The following is a 19,163-nucleotide window of genomic DNA, read 5'->3' as shown; positions in this document are numbered from 1 at the left end:
TCTTCCGTCCTTGCAGTGCTCTTACAAGTAAGTGAGGCACTCCAACTCTGTGCAATGAAACAAAAAAAGGGTATTTGCATCAGATGCAAATTAGAATATGAAAATAAGACGTATTAGTTACTGTTAATGTTTTTACTTCACGTATTCAGAATTTTTTACAGGACTTCTTTGTAATTGTGAACAAATTAGTTCTCCAAGCACAATTATTAAAGTTTAGACATCTAACACAACAACTGGATAGAGAGTTGCAGCATGAAAACAGCATCTGTTAAAGTTAGATTAAAGGGCTAACATCAAGTAAATGACCTGAAATTGGTGCCTGAACCTGCAGTCTGCAGATGTGAGAGGAATATCAAAAAAAGGTAGGGGAAATATATACGAATGTCAAATGGAGTCAGATAACCACGAAGGAGGCGCCTGGGCGAAGGCCGGTCGGGCAACAGCCAATGAAGAACAGTTCAACCTACATTCCTTGCTTCCTTTGTGTAACAGTAATAAAAAGACCGGGCTAGGGGGAAGTTAGTGTACCAAACTTCGTGAACTGGCACAGCTGCATGTTGTTGTCAGGGAAAGACAGTTTGGACCCGGAGCTCTGTAACGATCCTCTTTTAATTTTGTGAAAGCTTGTTTAATAAATTAGTGAAAAGAATTCTGAATTCGTCTCCTGCATTAACTTCATCAAACGAACACGCGAGTTTACTTGAAACGAGAAAAGACAGTAAACTCAACAGGGGAAATATGGATCACACATGATTAATGTTTAGATACATCTTAGATGTACGTATCATAGATTGCAATACTTCTGCCAGATCAGGCATTTACTCCCTGTCAGCATCAAAGAGCAAAATCATTGACAAAAAGATGTTTTCATTTTTGATGTTTTGCCCAAGCTCAAGGAAACCTTATTGCAATTTACCAAAGACACAGTAGTGACACTGTAACCCCTCCCCCAGCACTATTCAAATATATAATTTAAAAATAGTGGCTATTTTATGATATATTTAAGTGTTTATTCACGTATAGTTTGTTTGTAACTTCTTCAATGAAGACATATGTATAAATTGAAGCAAAAAATGGCTTGAACTAAGTTAACAAAACCATGCAACTTATTTGAAAAATGTGAAAATAAGTAAACATGACAAAAAGTACACCCAAAAAATACATTGCTGTGGTTTGTATTTGTATTTTCAGATTGTTCTTGGTTTGACCTTAGCTACTGCAGAATTTATGGTTATAAATTGCATTCATACAAAAGCAAAGCAACAGTCATCTCTGGTTAATATGTCATGCCATGATACATTGTGTAATTGTGACTGAAACCATCAAAAATAAGATTAGGTAAAGTAGCAATCTAAACTATCAATCAAAAAAACGGAATATTCTCTCAGTAAACAGTGCATGCAGTAGATATTGTAGTCCACAGGTTAAAAAGTCCATTCTCATTCTTTACTCTGATGAAGACACAGTAGTACTGATGCGTTGGTCTGTTTGCACTATTAAAGGCTGCAGCTCAAGTGTGATCTGTGTGCATTGTGCTCCCATCCTTTTCCCCTCTGAAGTTTGTCTTGTCCTCGGTCTCATATTAGCTCTTACATCAGCTGCTCATTGCTAGAAGATGTGCTGAGAACCTCTTTTCATCGTGCCTTCTTCCCTTATGGTGCTCAGAAACTAAAACCTGTGATGTTCTGTCATGTTCTTATTCTGTGTATTGAATATTTTTGTACATTATGATTATTTGTGATTGTACTGTTAGTAAAATGCACAGTTCCTTAAAGAGGAAATCTAGCTATTTAGTGTTGCACTTTCATGGAGTTGGGGAAGAGGAAACAGATTTTTTTTAAAAACAAAAAAAACAAAAAAAACAATGCTATCCTGACTTTCATTAGTATGCATCATGCTCCAAAAACTCAGGATTCCACATCTCATGATCCAACAAGGATGTTTCATAAGACACCACTGCCTCCTAAATATCCACCTCACGTCTATAATGCAGACTCTCTGTTGAAAATGTTGAATTTTAAGCCAAAGCTGAGATAACCCTGTTAACATCATCTCCTGCAGAGATGAAGAAGACAGAAAACTGTACTCCTTATGCTACGTGAACTGAACTGTGACATTGGTGAAGTGCCCCTTTAATGATGTGGTTGCACAGATATCTGTTCAATCAGAAGCCCCGAACAATTACAGTGGTTACACTTTCTGGTTTCTTTTGTTTTCCGTCATTTCATGTTGCATGTGCACAAAATAGGAATGTGTATTTTGTAAATTTGCATAACCGTGACATTTGATAAAACTAAACCTCACAATGTGTACAAACGATTTCACACAAAACTACTCTAGTATACACCAAATAATTACGATGTCATTTGGCCATTAACAGTGACAGTATTAGCTATTTCATCTGATGTCACCTGGCCTCAGCACAGCCTCACATCATCTGTTGCTATGCCAACACCACACAGTGTTTTAAGAGCCCTTCAGACATTGGCTGCCCTTTGCCTGAATATGGCCTGACCGATACCCAGGTTGATCGTGGTGCCTAGTATGTACAGCGAGGTGACCGTTAAGGAGACACCAAAGTCAAAGCAGAAGTGCGGGGAGAAAAAGTAGGTGAATGAATCTATAAGATGGAAAGTGTCATAGAGGAAGTAGAGCTCTCCTTGAGAGATCCCAGTGATGGTGACTCTCATCTGACTTTGAGTCCTCGGCGTGTAGAAGCAGCTGCCACTCTTCACCACGTTCCTCATGTGTCTAAACGGGTAGTGGACTGTAGAAAAGCTGGAAACTGTCATGATACACAGACAAATCAGGATATGCACTTTGATGATGTGGAACCAAACGTGGGCTGAGAGGTACAGTTTACTAGCGCCATGTTCATACCCTGTACTGTTAATGGAAGTGAAGCCATTGAATACATCTACAATAATCATGGTGGTATTGGACAAAAAAAGTGTCCGATCAAGAAGCAAGGCCATGTAGATGAAAGAATCTGATGTTTCTCTGATACCCAGATCAGAAGAGCTCGCTGTGCAGGGACAGTCTGGATGTAGTAGAGGAAGTTCAGCCAAACATAACACGTCATGCTGCCAAACATAAAGTACAGCACAGTCACCCACGACATGACAAACATTTCAAAGCTTTTCTCTTCCCTTAACATGCAAAACATTAAAGGCAAAGCAACACAATAAATAACTGAGCACCAGACAAGATACTCCAGAAGCATCTTTAAAGGCTGTTTGAGTCTTTGTCTGCTGTGAAATGGGAAAATCAAGCAACATGCATTGAAGATGTTTGCAGTGAGGCCGAGGACGACAAGAGGAACATTGATCAATATGAACGCCTGCTCACCAAAATGAAGGAATGGACGTTCCACTGGTGGTTTAGAAAAGTCAAAATGTCAAAATCTCTTTGTGCCTCTTTGTGTGCGTGAAGGTCTCTTCTTCAAATGAGGCTTATAAGAGATCTTACAGGAAACCAATGTAAATGGGCCAGAAGAGTCATATACATTATGTAAACAACTGTACCCACAGGAAAGACTGCGTGCCCTCCAGTGTGGCATGTGTAGAATACATCTAAGTGAAAAAAGATACCTTCTAAGATTTGCTTGATGCAAATCCTCTTGTAACCTGCTTTGAAATTAGTATGGTGTTGCTGCTGGATTATTATAGACGTGAAGCAGGGAAAAACGGCTTTTCTTGGCTCTCTCTCCATAGTTCAAACTCTCTGCCCCGCAGCCTCTCTGAAGCTCATGTGTTAGCACGTCGTACCTTCTTTGTTTAATCCATACACATTTGTTTAATCCATACACATTTGTTTAATCCATACACATCCATGCTGTCTTGTGGTTGGACACTGTGGTAGTGTAGTGTGGTGTGTCACCCTGAAAGGAATTCAGGCATCATTAAATTTTACTACTGTGTTGTTTGTGCTGCCACATGTTACAATGTCTTCTATAAAAAATGACTTATGCTCTGTGTACGGCAACACAATACAAAAAACAACTGCAATTCTGCATAAATTACATTTTCATTAGAACAGCATAGTCATGCTTTTTACGGTGATTTTATTGTGGCATACAGCCCTAAAGACATTTGCTGACCTATGTTAGACTCAGAACTAAATTTGAGGCTATTTATTCACATATTCCATCATGCAGATATAGTCAGTTGAAGTATTTTCCTTGTGCCTTGAACAGCAGTCAGCCTCAGCCTTTTGTGTATGCAGCATTGCAAAGGATAAGACACTTGAGGAACACAGAATATATTAGATAATTAACAAGCTGACATTTTTCTCTTGCACACCCTCCAGTTGTGTGTATAGGTGTAATTCCCTGACGATGTATAATCATAAAATAATGATTTTCCATTTAAACATCAGCTCTGATTGATGCTATTGTACTTTGAGTATAATGCCCTTTGGATTCATTTTCTGCTACTTATTCAGTCCATTGTTTTATTTCTGTTACTACCAATCTACTGCAGGTTTATCCACTGCAAAACAGTATGATCAACATCAAGTACTGTATATTTAAGAGGACTCCAGACAGATGGTATAGACATGTATTGATGTTCTCTTCCTAGGTAAACCTTTCCATTGTATAGGTAATCAAAGTATCCAAATATAGTGGTGAGGCAAATGTTGCTTAATCCATGGTTATACATCAACCTATGGGAAACCAATGTCTGTGGACTGGAGTTCATGTAAAAAAAACTGTATCTACAAAGGAGGAGATATATGCACATAGAATATCTTTTCTCTTTGTACAAAAAAGGGATGTTTTGTTTTTCATTCCCTGTGGTTGGAACAAACTGCCAGAAAATACCACAAGATACACCAAACACCAAATGGCATCAAAATTTCAAGCCAAGTTAATTATAATCACAATGTAATGTAACAGAGTTGTCAGGCCCTAGTTACCTAAGTATTAAGTATGACTGCCATAATTGGGATTTAAAAGTAAAATTTAAAATAAAATATAACTTGAATTCCAATCCTCACTGAAGCGTTAACCTATCCTATCACGGTCTTCATCATATCTTCAATGATAACTTCATCACCTGAAAACATTAACACCATTTCATACCTGCAGTGACAACTGAGCCATCTCCCTGACACCAGAGCTAACTCTCTGCAGCGATGAAAACCTTGAGACATGGCTGAAAAGTCTGGAAAAAACTAAAATGTGGCCTTGAGTTGATTTATTTTCTTTGTCAAATGATTGTCATAATAATAAAAAATATATTTTAATATTTGGTACTATTCTTGCGTTGTGTCAGCACTGCAAAACAGAGTATTGTACCAAAAATGATATTATTATGGAAAATACCATCCCTGCAACATGTTCAATTATTTTTCTGTTTTGATTAAACATTTCAATGAAAAAAAAAAAAACTGTATTAACTCAAGCTCTAATAGTGACAATACAAACTTTGCCAAAAACAGAATAAAAACTTCAAGGATTTAACAAAAGATTCAAAGATAATTTAGTCAGAGACAAAATGCTGTGCAATATTTTTATTTAAATAAGCACGTCTGACTAAAACGCCAGAATCAACAGATCATATAAACACAGGAAGAAAATACTCACATAAAAATAATACTCCGTGTCAGAAATAGCTAATTATGATACATCTTTACATTCAAACACTCGCTGACAGTTATGATCTTTCTGGTATACAGAGAATTATTCCTCACACACGTACACACACACTCGCCTCACAAACACCAATACTTAAGAGATACACACACACTTGCTCGCTCTCTCTCTGTCTCACACTCACACACACACATTTAAAGCCACAGGTTTATCCCTCTAAAGTCTGTCAGTGTGCATGAGCGAGATATTCATGATGCTACATGTCAAGGATTTAGACATACAGGGAATAAATAAACACTGGCATCAGTTTACAAAGTCGTTCCTCGGTTTACGTTGGTGCAAAACTGAACTTTGTTCAACCTTCAGTGGTTTGCTATTGTCATGGTTTGTTATTGTCATATTTTCAAATCACAGCAGTGACATGCACATTTTCATATTTCAGCACTTATAGGACCATCAGTGTTTTTGCATGTTTTAGTCTATTTGCTACACATCACATATACTTTACATTACTGTTGTTTTTTTTATTTATTTTTTATTCAAATGTGTTTTCCCATTCCAGGCAGCCAGTATGTCACATTTATTCCTGCGAGCACAGTGGGTAAACACGGTGAACATCTTCTCTGCTTTTGTTTATCACTGTGCATTCATGCAGTGCAGTGTTTGTTTTTTTCAAGATAATCTGCACTGCGCTGCCAGGCATGATGTTTACTGTAATGAATGACCAACCTTAAGCATGTTTCAAGTGTCTGCAAATGGTTTTTCATCATACAGTGAAGCAAATGAGAATAAGTGGCTGCATGGAGGCAGGAAAAACACATTACACAATCTTCAACATCGCAGTGGCAATATAAAGTACATGTGAGTTGAAGGAAATGAAGTATATCATGCAAAAGTACTGAAGTAGTCACAGAGAACACATTTTACTTGCAAAAATGTGCACGTCCATAATATACAGACCCACACAGACATGCACATACACATACACATACGCATACGCACACACACACACACACACACACACACACACACACACACACACAGGAATACACAAACATTTACATCATTAATGTAAAGCCCTGAATGCAGATGGTCAAATGGGTTTTCAAAAACAGTGAGACTGAAAACCAGCATTACACATCACAATTGTCAGCATAAGAGATGGTAAGTTAAGTGTGTGTGTGTGTGTGTGTTCAAGGTGGGGAGGTTAAAAGTAGTCTCTTCTTCGTGAATCGTCACTAATGAAGGAAGGGTTCCACTGGGCAGGGTAGATACATGAGTGGCGAGAGCCCGGCAGACCTGTGAACGGGTACAGGCCATTTCTCTCCAGGTCTGAGTTACGTAACGCAGGCTGAGGGAACAGACAGAGACAGAGAGAGAGAGAGAGAGGGAGAAAATAAATGGTGATTTATTAGTTGTGTCTAAAAACACAAAAAACTAAACTGAACCCTGACCATGCAAGACAACGCTAGGTATGGGAGAAAAAGTAAGAGGTGTGTTATATGTCTCCTTACAGAGTAGTAAATGTCAGTCATCTGCAGCAGGTTCTTGGTGCTGCCGTTCTCTTGCATCTCTATGGTCTCTCTGCCCCACTCCATGGATATACGGTTGTTTTTGGGGAAGTCTGCATAAGGGGACATCTGAAGGTCTCCACTCTTGAAGATGATTTTGTTGATGTCATTCTTATCTTTCCTGGCAAACCAAACGTTTAAAAAAGTTAAACCTTTGATACAGTTTACCAAAACTGTTTTCTTCATTCAACCATCCCTAGTGAGAAAATGTTTTTTAAATTGATCCTGAACAGATGATTATAATTGTTTTATAGTCTAGGATCACTTTTTTGTTTCTATATTCTTGAAATTATCAACTTGAAATAAAGTAGAGAGAGGTATATTACATCGGTATCAAGAAAATAAGAGTTTATTTAGTTTATTCAACAACTTGAAATAAATAGCAAAACAAGGAAGGTGTTTTACGCTAACAGTGTCAGCAGTCTTACTTGCAGCAGGTGACGATGAGAGCAATGATGAGGATGAGGAGCAGGGCGCCCCCTGCAGGTGACACCACCACTGCAATCAGCTTATAAACTGCAACATCAAACATCAACATATTAAAAAGTACACTTACAAAACACATTTTACAGGAAATAAATGAATCTTCTGTTAATGCTGATTAATTCTGATCCATTAAGGGTCTTCTGCAGTCACTCACAATTTCCACAGTTGAATCCTCCAAATCCAAACATGCACCTAAAAGAGGAAGAGAGGGAGTCTGCAGTGAGACAGTGATCTTAAATCTTTCAGTGTCATTTGATTTGATTTATCCCATGAAGAACAAAAAGAAGAAGTTGAACTTACGGGACACAGGTGCCGTTTTCCAGCTTGTAGCCATCCCCACATTCTGAAACAAAACATTTTGCTCAGAAAATGTCCAATTACACAGTTTGTTATAAGGGTCTGAAAAGCCTTAAGTGTTTTGCTATAGTTCATTGTTCTTCATTTGGATGAACATTAAGTGAAATTTAGAAAAGCTTACTTGACTGTCGCCTCGTTTCTAGGAATCTGGTCTATCATTTTGTTCACTTTAGGTCATGTCAGTGTTTTGCACTAACAATAAGTAGCTGGATCATTTTCATAACCCTTGTTTTATGCATGTGCAAACGTGCAGAAACAAAAAGAGAGAAAGAGCTTACCTAGGCAGGACAAGTCATCAGGATTGTGTTTGTAGTATCCTTGAAGACACTGGCAATAGGCTGTGCCACTGCTGTCTGAGCAGGTGGAGCGCTCTGTATCACACTGAGTCTTCTGAGCCACACACAGACTCTCCACTGGAACGCACGGTGGACAGAGTCAGTACCATGAGTTAGTTAGGACACTGATCCTAATCTGGACAACATGAGAAGTCCAAGAGTCTAGATAACATCAGACATTTGCTTCGTTGTTTCCCTCAATTCAGCATCGGGTCTCATCTCAAGAGGAGGTCAGACTTTATTCATCTACTGTTCGGCTTCACCACAAAAAATCCACAACCATCAACCATCAACCACAATTGTTTTTTTCATGTTGCGTGGTTGATGCTATCATAGGATTCCTTGTATTGTGATGTTTGTGAAATACAGCAGCTGCATGATGTTTTTAAGTTCAGGTCCTTTTCACATGGGAGCACTTACAGTTCAATTACGGCTAAATTCTGCCTTCTAGTGGCTGTAAACGTATTATTTGTTTTTGATAGTGACCCCTCAATCATGTTTACAGGAGGTTTGGTTGAAAACAGTATTGAATTTGGTTTTTAAAAAAACAAAACAGAAACGAGCGTGCTTATGTCCATTACAATGCAGCTATGGCTGTCATAGTTACCGTGATAAGTGAGCTGGTGCTGCAGGACCATTCTGCAGTGAGCCAACGAGGAGCTGCAGTTGCTGAGAGACATCTGGATGCTGTTGTGGACTTCTGCACTCGTCACATCAGTGGAGATGGAAAACATGTTGACAGCTAAGATACGAATCCCGTCCTCCTCTCTGTGGGGAGGAGTTCAGGATGTCAGGACAGAGGTCGATGCTGACAAAATGTCTATGTCGTATCATTTAGTCTTAAACATATTGCAATCCTGACATTTTTTGTCATATCACTATGTTTCGCTTTTCTGATTTGGAAAATATATCAAGAAAAATACTGAGAAAGTACAGAAATGGAATATTTAGCGATTGCAAGAACGTACTTCTTACTCAGAGTTGAGCGGCTGTAACCTTGTAGGGCTGACAGTGAGGCATTGAGCTGCAGTGAAAACAGGAAGAGAGTGTGTTTCAGATATAGTACATATAAGCCTAAGAAAGATTTTCTCAGAAATGAGCAGAGACGATGAGGTTATGTGGACTGGCCCTCACCAGCTGAATAATCTCTCTCTGGATCTCGTGCATGTTGGCGTTCTTGAAGGCAACAGGGTCATGTGGCGGTCTGTTAAAACTGAAAGTTCCCAGAAATGTCTTTGCTATGGAGCGAAGAAAATCAAAATAAGGCCTTTGAGAAAACAACTCAACTAGAGAGATGATGAATTTTTTTCCATTTATATACACAGGGATCTTACCTCTGGTGCAGGTGCGTCCGTCCTCGAGGTCAAAGCCGAGCGGACATTCGCAGCTAAAGGAGCCTCGTGTGTTCACGCACCTGGAGCCAAGTGGGCAGGGGTCCCTCTCACATTCATCCACATCTGGACACACAGAACATAACAGTATTACAGTTTCACATTCTCACTGAATCCATACACCTCATCTTAACCCTCAAGCATTATATGACAGTATGAAATATTTTTCTGGAAATTTCAGGCTCGGGTTCATTGAAATCCAGAATCTGAGCTGCAGCAGCATGAATATTGACGGTGCTGTGCTGTCAAACAGTCAGGAGGAAGAGAAGACAAGCTCACCCTGGTTGCAGTTCAGTCCTGTCCACGCCTGCTGACAGTGACAGGTGTACTGGTGCCCTTTATAGCTCACACACATCCCACCGTTCATACAAGGGTTTGACACACAGGGGTTTCCTGGAGTTCAGACAAGAGAGCAGGCATTTTAACATGAAGCCTTAAAAAAGTTAGGTGGTTTCTCACTGACAATAATCGTGTCATATTAATCTTGTAATGTAAATTGTTTGTTATTTTATTTTATTTTTTGCTGTGGTCCCTGTACTGCACTCATACAGTTGGGTAGAAAGATGACTGCAGCATAATCAGCATCATTTTAATTTGCAAATTAGAGGATTATCCCACAATGGCATCACTTGAAAATACAAGGTAGCACCTTCTCCTGGTAATTTCAAAAATCTAGCATGTGTTTGACTTCACTCTCCTATAAAATAAAGTGTCTAAGAGCTGGAAAACTGAAGTGCTGAACTTGAATTTAGATCCTTTGGAGCTTAAGAAAATCACATCACCCTCAGGCATTGTCCCATTCATTGTGCAAGACATCAGGTAAAGATATAATCTGCCATAGTCCCATAGATTACAGTCCAATATACTCTACATTTTTGCATTCTCAATGATAACTTCATAGCTTATAAATTAACTAATGGCAGAAAATAGTTATTTTTTCATTATAAGACAAGTTTACATTTGTGCATCTGTGTTTTTCATTTACATTGAGTCCAGTTTTCACAGTTCTGTAGCCACCAAAAACAGAACATATGAACTGATGTATTTTTTTACATTTACATTTAGATATAATAAATAAAAGACAGCATTAGTTAGCATGAACAGCAGTAGTCACAAGACACATTCTTGCTTTGAAAGCTGAATGTCAAGGATTGCTATATACAGTGAGAGAAAAGTGTGAACTCACGTGGTGGTGGTGGTGGTGGTGCCTTAGTGGGCTGAATGTCAGTGGGTGATGTTGTTACCATCGGCTCTGTAGTTCCCCTGTCTGTCTGTTTCCCGGTGGTGTGCAGAACCTCTGTGCTCCTGGTTGGGGTGCTGTGTGTGTAGGTGGTGGTGACGTACTGGCTATGAGAAGTGGAAACTCCCAGCGTTCCTGTGCTTGTTTCTGTCTGCAGGGTGGTGATGTCTGTGGGGTTGACAATCCCGGTCGAAGGCCCCCGGGTATGGCCTGGTGACACGCGGTGAGTTGGGTGCACTGCAGAGGTCTGCAGGGCCGGGGTGGAGGCTGTGGTGGAGGGTGTGGTGTACGGGAAGGTGGCCTCGGTGTGTAACTCTGAAGTCGAGCTGCTGGTGGTGCTGCTGAACCTAGAGGATGAGGTTACCGGTGGAGTAAGGGTAGTCGTGGTCGTGGTCGTGGTCGTAGTCGTAGTCGTGGTCGTGGTGGTGGTGGTGGTGGCAGCTGTGGCTTTAAAAGTGTCTTCCTCTGTTATCTGTGATCTATTAAAGAGAAAATACATCAGCCAAGTCTCTCACAGACTCCTGACAAGAACTGAAAAGAGAATGTAAGCACCATTTTCATCTTTACAACATTGACCTGTTCACCTCAGGATCAACATGGCAACTTTATGGATCACTCAACGTGGTAAAAACAACAATGGGAGCTTATCAATCGCTTAGAAACTTCTTGCATTCTTTAAAGCTTTACTAGAGCTGTTCTCTGTCAAATTCTAAGAAATCGTTTCTACAGTTTCTAAAAAATAACATTGTACAACAATAATGAAAAACGCAAGTATTTGTCTTTGAACCATTATTTCAATCATTAATCAAGCAAATAATTGAATAAACAGTATGATCTACCTGTCTGTAACAGGAACAGGTGTGGTGGTGAGGAAGAGCTCAGTGACCAGCACTGGAGTCTCTGTCAGTGAGTCGTCCATTTCAGATGTATTGCTACTGACTGTAGGGGGCGCTGCGGTCAGACCCAAGTCCGTGCCTTCCTCCCTGGGCTGGGATGACAGCCTCTCGGTACCCTGCTGGTTCTGAGTGCTGGAGCTGTGGCCTGCAGTTGAAGACTCGGTGGAGGTCCCAACTTTAGAACCTGAGTCCAGGTCTGTCCCTGAGATGTTGGTAGGACCTCCTGCAGCTGAGGTGACAGGAGGTGTGGAAGAAACCGACACTTCAGATTGGTCAGTGCTGAGCTCTGTCACTCTGAGAGGTGGTGTCGAGTCGGAGGTCTCCTCAGACGCTGAGGTATGTTGATGCTGGGTGGCATTAGGTGGTCCAGTTAAACTCTGGGTTCCTCTGGACCCCCCTGGGCTCCCAGTCTCTGGAAACATCCCTTTGAAGGAGCTGGTCATGTGCTGGTCTGTTGTGTCTCTGCTGTCAGTCCTTGTGGATGGAGCACTGTGGGTGTAGTCCTCAGTCCCTGTAGCCCTAGCATCGATACCCCAGGTAGAGGGGGGCTGATGGGAGTTGGACTCCTCTGTAAATGCAGAGGAGGTGCTGTTGCTGCTGGAGGAGGTGACAGACAGCAGGGTCCTCTCCCCAGCTCGGCTGATGGTGGTGGAACTGTAGGTGCTGTCGGTGTGAACGGCTGTCTGAGACGCCGAGGCTGTGGCGTCCCCCAGCCACAGAGTGCTGTCTGGGCTGTCCTGGGGCAACCTGGCATCTTCTGTCAACATCCAGGACCTGGGCTCCCAGGACACAGCATGGGAGACATCTGGCACCTGGTGTGTGTTAACAAATTTCTTCCAGTCGCTGCTGCTGCTGATGCTGGTGATGCTGGTGCTGCCACTGCCGCTGCTGCCACCACTGCTGCTGCTGCTACTGCTGCTACTGCTGCTGCTGCTGCTAGTGCTGCTGCTGGTGCCGCTGCTGGTGCTGCTACTGCTGCTACTGCTGCTGCTGCTGCTGCTGCTGGTGCTGCTGCTGGTGCCGCTGCTGGTGCTGCTACTGCTGCTGCCGCCGGTGCTGCTGCCGGTGCTGCCGCCGCTGCTGGTGCCGCTGCTGGTGCCGCTGCTGGTGCCGCTGCTGGTGCTGCTACTGCCACTGCTGCTACTGCCACTGCTGCTACTGCTGCTGCCGCCGGTGCTGGTGCCGGTGCTGCTGCTGCCACTGCTGCTACTGCTGCTGCTGCTGGTGCTGCTGCTGCCGCCAGTGCTGCTACTGCTGCTGCTGCTGCCGCCGGTGCTGCTGCTGCTGCTGCTGCTGCTGCTGCCGCCGGTGCTGCTGCTGCTGCTGCTGGTGCTGCTGCCGCCAGTGCTGCTACTGCTGCTGCTGCTGCCGCCGGTGCTGCTGCCGCCGGTGCTGCTGCCGCCGGTGCTGCTGCTGCTGGTGCTGCTGCCGCCACTGCTGCTGCTGCCAGTGCTGCTGTCGGTGCTGCTGCCGGTGCTGCTGCCGGTGCTGCTGCCGCCAGTGCTGCTGCTGCTGGTGCTGCTGGTGCCGCTGCTGCTGGTGCTGGCAGCCTCAGTGGTGGCAACAATTAGGGTGGAGGTGAGCGGCTCAGTAGACAGACTGGTGGTCTCTAGTGATCCACTGATTGTTTCTGTGAAGGTCTGTGTCTGCTCAGTGTCTGTGAAAAAAGAAAATAATATATAATATATAGTCTGATAAGCCACTGAACAACTGTGAGGCCTGCTTTTACTGTTTCACAGAATTAGTCCCAAAAAATAGTCAACTGAATGATTAGACAACTGACACAAAATCCTTTAAAAGATGTTTTAGTAATTCATTTATCAAGCAAAAATGCCAAGAATTTGCTGCTTCCAGCTTCTCAAATGTGATAATTTGATGCTTTATTCTGTTTTTGTCTTGCCTTCCTCTAGTACAAACAGTGACTGAATGTTGGTGCCAGGTATCCACACTCCTAACAGCTGAATCAGAGTCTCCTTGACAACTCAAACCAATATTTATCATCTGGCAGTTTTTTTCTCAACTTGCTTGAAATTACAAACATTCAACATATTGCATTTCACTTCCATCATGCTGTGGCCACCAGAGGGTGCTCACCAGGCTGTCCGGCCTGTTCAGCCTGCAGAAACTGGGAAGATGCTGTAAGAAGTGCTGCAGCTTGCTGCAGGGGCAATAATTTTGGGTGGAGAACAACTGGCAGCCGGGCTCGTCTACTCTAACAAAGGCTTTAAGTCCTAAATATGGTGGTGACGGTCTCCACTGGGAATCAGCCATTTCCTTCCTAAAGCTGAGTGAGCACAAGGCACTGGCAGAAAACTGTCACCATGGATCTGGGCGTGTATTCATGTTCATTGTTTGTGGAGTGTTTTTTTTTTTTTTTTTAGCCTGGCTTAAAACTGTCGTCATATAAATATAAAATACCTACACAGTACCAGAAGTGAAATGTTGAGAAAAGAATGTTGTTACAGAGTAGGGATTGTTGGTTTAGATAAATAATTTGGTATTTTGCCCCTGACATTTGACAGTAGAGATAGACAGGAATCGGGGGGGGGGGGGGGCACCAGAACGCCCCACATTGTTTTTAACTAATTATTTTAAAGCAGCATTCATTATTTTTTGTTCAGTAGGGGGGGAGAGGAACATATGAAAGCACAATACTGACATTTTAAGTTAATTTTATGTTGATTATGTTGAATGTCTTAGCATACTGTTGCCACGGTTATGTCCTATTTCATACCTTTGTTTGTCCACTGCTTGGTGCCGATCAGACAGCGTAGAGAGAATTTTTGTTAAAAAAAACTGTTGCATGCAGTGACTTGAAACAGGTTTGATGAGAACAGTGAGAGTGAATCTACAGTCGCTGTGGCTGTAAAATCAAACAATGAGCTCGAAGACGCTAAAACTCTGCGCAGCTGAGGCGAAGCCACAGATAACTGTCTATTGATTAATAATCGTCAATTATCTGTGGGCTCGTAACTTCGAGTATTTCATATTACAGACAGTCATATGATACATTGTTGATATAAAGATATTAGTAAGTGCAGCTGTCTGCTGGTTTTTTTTTCTCTGCCTATCCCTGATGCTGTCCTGTCTGACAGCCTGATAACGGGCCGGTCTCCAGGAGGCCAGGACTGGAACAACACCACTCTGTGGATGAGCGTCGGTGCTGGACGGCATCCTGACGGCCGACACACAGTGACCAGCAGCCACCATCCAAATCCAATGGAGGGGAGAGTTCAACTGCACAACAGCCCGTCCACTGGGAGTCTATGGAGAGAACTGGGCCACCAGACTCTATTTTTCTCTCTCTCACTTCCTCTGCATGTGTCTCTCTCATTATTTCATTTTCTCCCTCTGGCTTTCTCTCTCTCAGACTGGAACGTGGTGTTGGCAAGAAGTGAAGGACACTCCCAGATTCGCTGCTGTTTATCGCTCAGCTCTCAACTGTTAACACAGTTGTCACTGTGGTTTTTCACATCTGTTACATTTTAGAAACGCTGTGGCTCGCATATTAATTTGGGTATATGCAGCGTGTTCAGCATAATAATGACCATGGGTGAAGATATGACGCAGCTGAATTGTGAATAGATTGTTTGATATTTTACAGCCAAAAGGCCAAAGGGATCATTTGTTGATGCCGGCTTTTACTATAGTCAGGTAGCAGATGAGCTCAGTTTGTGCGTTTGTCACTAGATGACTGTGACCTGAATAATCACGTCAGGAAGGGTGCAACAGGGCGATATCTGTAAGAGGAAAGTGAATCATGTTCACTTATCATTCCTCAGCAGCATCTATACATCTATCACATCGTTTCAGTGGACTCATGTGGGGCAGCTCCCAGAATGACTGTGTGTAACTGCGTGAATCAAGCAGGGTGTTGATGGAAGCGACTGAAATCCAACCATGCCCACGGTGGGCAAATGAAACTTTAAAAAAAGACATCCTCATAATGCCCAACAGAAGCCAAATTCCTCAAACTAAGATAAGGTCAGACAGTTTATGAATGAATGAAATATAGCATCAGCTTGCAGTGCAGCATGTGGTAAGTTTATAGTGTTGCCAAGTTGGGGACATTTTCATTTTATAGATTTTTCCACACTCTCTAATGTTTCTGGCAGGTATATTCTGTAAGGTGACTGATTAGTAGTACAATACATCGTAATAAAGGTAATGGTACGATATGTTAATCACGAGAGAAGAATCTGACAGTGACGGCGCTCTGGAGTTGTGAAGGGAACAGATGTGTGTGTGGTTCAGTTGTGGTCTCCCTCATCCTTGCGCACTGAAGGTACTAAAGTAGTTCAGCTGCAGGTACATGTGAGCAACATTTCTATGAACTTCAAGTACCGCAGTCTCTCTCCGTCTGCTTCTCTTCATGCGCGTCCTCTAGTTTATGATTGGTTTATAGAATAATTATAAAGGAAAGCATCATTGTTTTTACCTGGATTGTCACTGGACTCTACAGAACTCTACTGCTCCACGTGCTGCACATGTAGTAAGACTCTAACCATGTGACACTGCTGTTGCTTCACACACCTTATCAACGCCTGAGCTGCTTAACAAACATCAAGACCTTCTGCGGCAACAGCAGCAGCTCAGCTTGAACAGGAAAAATGGCAAAGTTGTTAAGTGAGATTTGGTATTTAGACCGTGACAGTGAGTGATAAATCCATGAACGCTGAGCGTTCAGCGGTTTCATCAAAGTAAGTGAATGGGTCTAAGCCGTAAAAAAGTGGTTAACCCCATTTATTGACTAAGTTAACACGTTCACTGTAATTGTCAGCCTTTCGTCACTTTGAAGTGGTGTGAAATTTTCAAAAATCAAAAGTAAACTGTCTTAGGTTGGTTTTACTTTCTTCTATATCAGAGACACAGAGGTGAACATACAGCGTGAGCCCGAAAACTCTTTTTACTGTGACATGGAACTGAAGCAGTGTTAGTGTTAGGGAAAATTATTCTGGTAATCCATGAACACTGATTCCTGCCTAGCAAATGTAAATATGAGCCGATTTTCTTCGTTCTCTGTCCTTTTGTTGGGGTTTTGAACAGTTGGTTGAACAGATGATGCGCTCTGAATATGTCAGCTTGGGCAACTTGCTATGATATGCATTTTTTCACAATTACCAATATTTTGCAGAGCAAGCAATTAATCGATCAATCAAGAACATAATTAACACCATCTATAATGGAAAGAATTGCTTATGGCCCTATAATGAGGCAAACTAAACAAAAAGAGCAATGCACTTGTTTCACAGCTCTGCATATCATCTGAATTCATTCTGGACCCATGCATTGGCAGACTGATTTCATCCAGCTTTTTTATTTATTTTTTAAATGACTATTCAAGTAGTTACTCCACAGCAGTACGCATCAGGAAATCTTCACTTTTGGATACATAAACTTTTAATTTCAGAGATGATCGCTCTCCCACACCACATGTTGAGACATCTCCAATCGTTGCCATTAATTACAAGCAGCTTCACTGCTGCATTTCTATTGTAACACCCAGCTACAGCTCATTCCAGTGGGGTGAAAATGAAGCATGTGTGCACCTCTCATGAGCCTTTACTTTAAAGGGGAGGCCCATCCTCTCACAGCACCTTTGGGATGGACTGCACACTGCACCGACATGTCTGTAGCATCACACTTGTTCTCGCAGGCCTAGTGACAGGGATCTTACCGAGGCTTCCGACGGTGGCAGGGAGCGCTTCAGCGGGGTGCGTGAGCAGGAGGCTCCTCTGTGATGGGGACGAGCTCTCGCTGGAGAGCGAAGTTGAAGTTGCATTGTTTTCCATGTGGCCGAGTTCATCTGTGGCGGTTGAATAATAAAATCCAGCCGTTTCGGTATCCGAGCTGTTGTTACCGGGGGTCCCTGCCCCGAGGGCCCCCGGCAGACCCAACAGGAGGACCGACAGAGACAGCCCGAGGACGTGATTCACAAACCACGTTTCCATGATTTTCAAGACCCCAAAACGGTCGCCGATAGTTTCTGTGAAGTCGAGTGATGCCGGGGGGAGTCTCCCGGGGACACCATGGGAGAGGCGATTCGGCTTTTAGTGAAGTTTCATGAGAAATAAATGAATCCCGGTGCAGGTCCGGAGGAGGACCGCTGCTCGGACGGCGGGGAACGGAAGATAACAGAGCAGAGGCAGCAGCCTGTTATCACAGCGGAGGAGCCCGGGCTCCTCCCCTCGTCCTGGTCCTGCGAGCACACACACACACACACACACACACACACAGTCCCGTTATTCAACCCAGTAGCTTCCTCCCCTGCCTTCAGGTGTTGTCGTTAAAAAGTGGAAACATCCCCTTTTCAGAGAAGCTGATGCTCCGGAGACCAGAAGTTGTCAGACCAATCAAACAATACATCCCCTCCTGTCACTGATTAACCCCCCTGCTCAGGGTCATATGCTATTATTGTCATCAGCAGCAAAATACATGGAAAATGAAGTAGCCTCTCATATAGTCCTACCTAATTAAAATGCTGTCATAGATCTCAAAGTTCAAATATTATTCTTATAGGGAATTCAGGTTTGTTTCCATGAAAACTGACAAAGGATGCTTGTGAGAAGAAGCTGCAGAGCCACACAGGCCGACAGCTCCATTGCTGAGAACTATGCCCAAAACTTCATCTAGAGACCTGACAACAAAATGCTGAGAGGAAGTGGTTTTCACAGCTTTGCTGTTAAGTTGCAGGAACAGTGACTCTCTCAAAGCACAGGGCAGACAGTTCAACATGAAACATTACCCTGCAGCAAGCTAGGTATATATTTGATGAAATGTATTTGGTATGTGTTTTTAAAACAAATGAAATACTGTCTCCAAATCACTTCTTATAAAATTGAAAGATATTAACTGATTTGATGCTTTTCCTCATACTCAATAAAAAAGTATTTACTGTACTGTTCAACAACAGGATGCCAACGGTGATGTTTTTTTCTTTTACCAATAAAATGGCTTGAACAGTTTATTCTTCATAACATTTTGGTTTTAATTAAACCCACTTTAAAGTTAGTGTTTTTTGAACACATCTTTTCCTTTCACTGTCTTCTGATTCCACTTTTATGATTTATATTATGTGTATCTTTTCCTATAAAATGTCTTTCAAGAGAAGTGCAGTACCATGTACGTTTTATTTTGAAAATCATTGTTGAATATCAAATGGCAGTGATTTTGTTTGACGTTCTTAGTTATTTCCAAATGGGTCTGCAAGAAGACATGCCTCACCTTATAGAGTCATATAACAACCTGAGCAATACTGTTCAACAAATGATAAAGTGCAGACATGCAGAAG

At 42.3% G+C, this 19,163-nt stretch overlaps 1 protein-coding gene and 1 pseudogene across 1 annotated transcript; both read right to left on the bottom strand.

Annotated features, from left to right (window-relative positions):
- Window positions 1-2,477: 2,477 nt before the first annotated feature.
- On the bottom strand, window positions 2,478-3,121 carry LOC139615086 (uncharacterized; annotated as a pseudogene).
- Window positions 3,122-5,499: 2,378 nt separating this feature from the next.
- Window positions 5,500-18,136, bottom strand: heg1 (heart development protein with EGF-like domains 1). The gene is made up of 14 exons (XM_071457638.1): window positions 17,550-18,136; window positions 11,816-13,529; window positions 10,923-11,455; window positions 10,016-10,129; window positions 9,680-9,802; window positions 9,480-9,583; window positions 9,314-9,369; window positions 8,953-9,113; window positions 8,289-8,423; window positions 7,954-7,996; window positions 7,808-7,845; window positions 7,596-7,683; window positions 7,111-7,288; window positions 5,500-6,947 (listed from the first exon to the last, which is right to left on the bottom strand). Exons 1-14 carry the CDS (start codon window positions 17,821-17,823, stop codon window positions 6,804-6,806), a joined length of 3,705 nt encoding a protein of 1,234 aa, XP_071313739.1. The 5' UTR covers window positions 17,824-18,136; the 3' UTR covers window positions 5,500-6,803.
- Between the last annotated feature and the right edge of the window lie 1,027 nt (window positions 18,137-19,163).

This window comes from Trachinotus anak, unplaced genomic scaffold, assembly GCF_046630095.1.
Source record: "Trachinotus anak isolate AG129_WGS33_773 ecotype Australia unplaced genomic scaffold, CSIRO_AGI_Tana_v1 ptg000001l, whole genome shotgun sequence".
Taxonomy (NCBI): domain Eukaryota; kingdom Metazoa; phylum Chordata; class Actinopteri; order Carangiformes; family Carangidae; genus Trachinotus; species Trachinotus anak.
The sequence above is the reverse complement of the archived record's forward strand: the minus strand, read 5'-3'. Positions and strand labels throughout refer to the sequence as shown.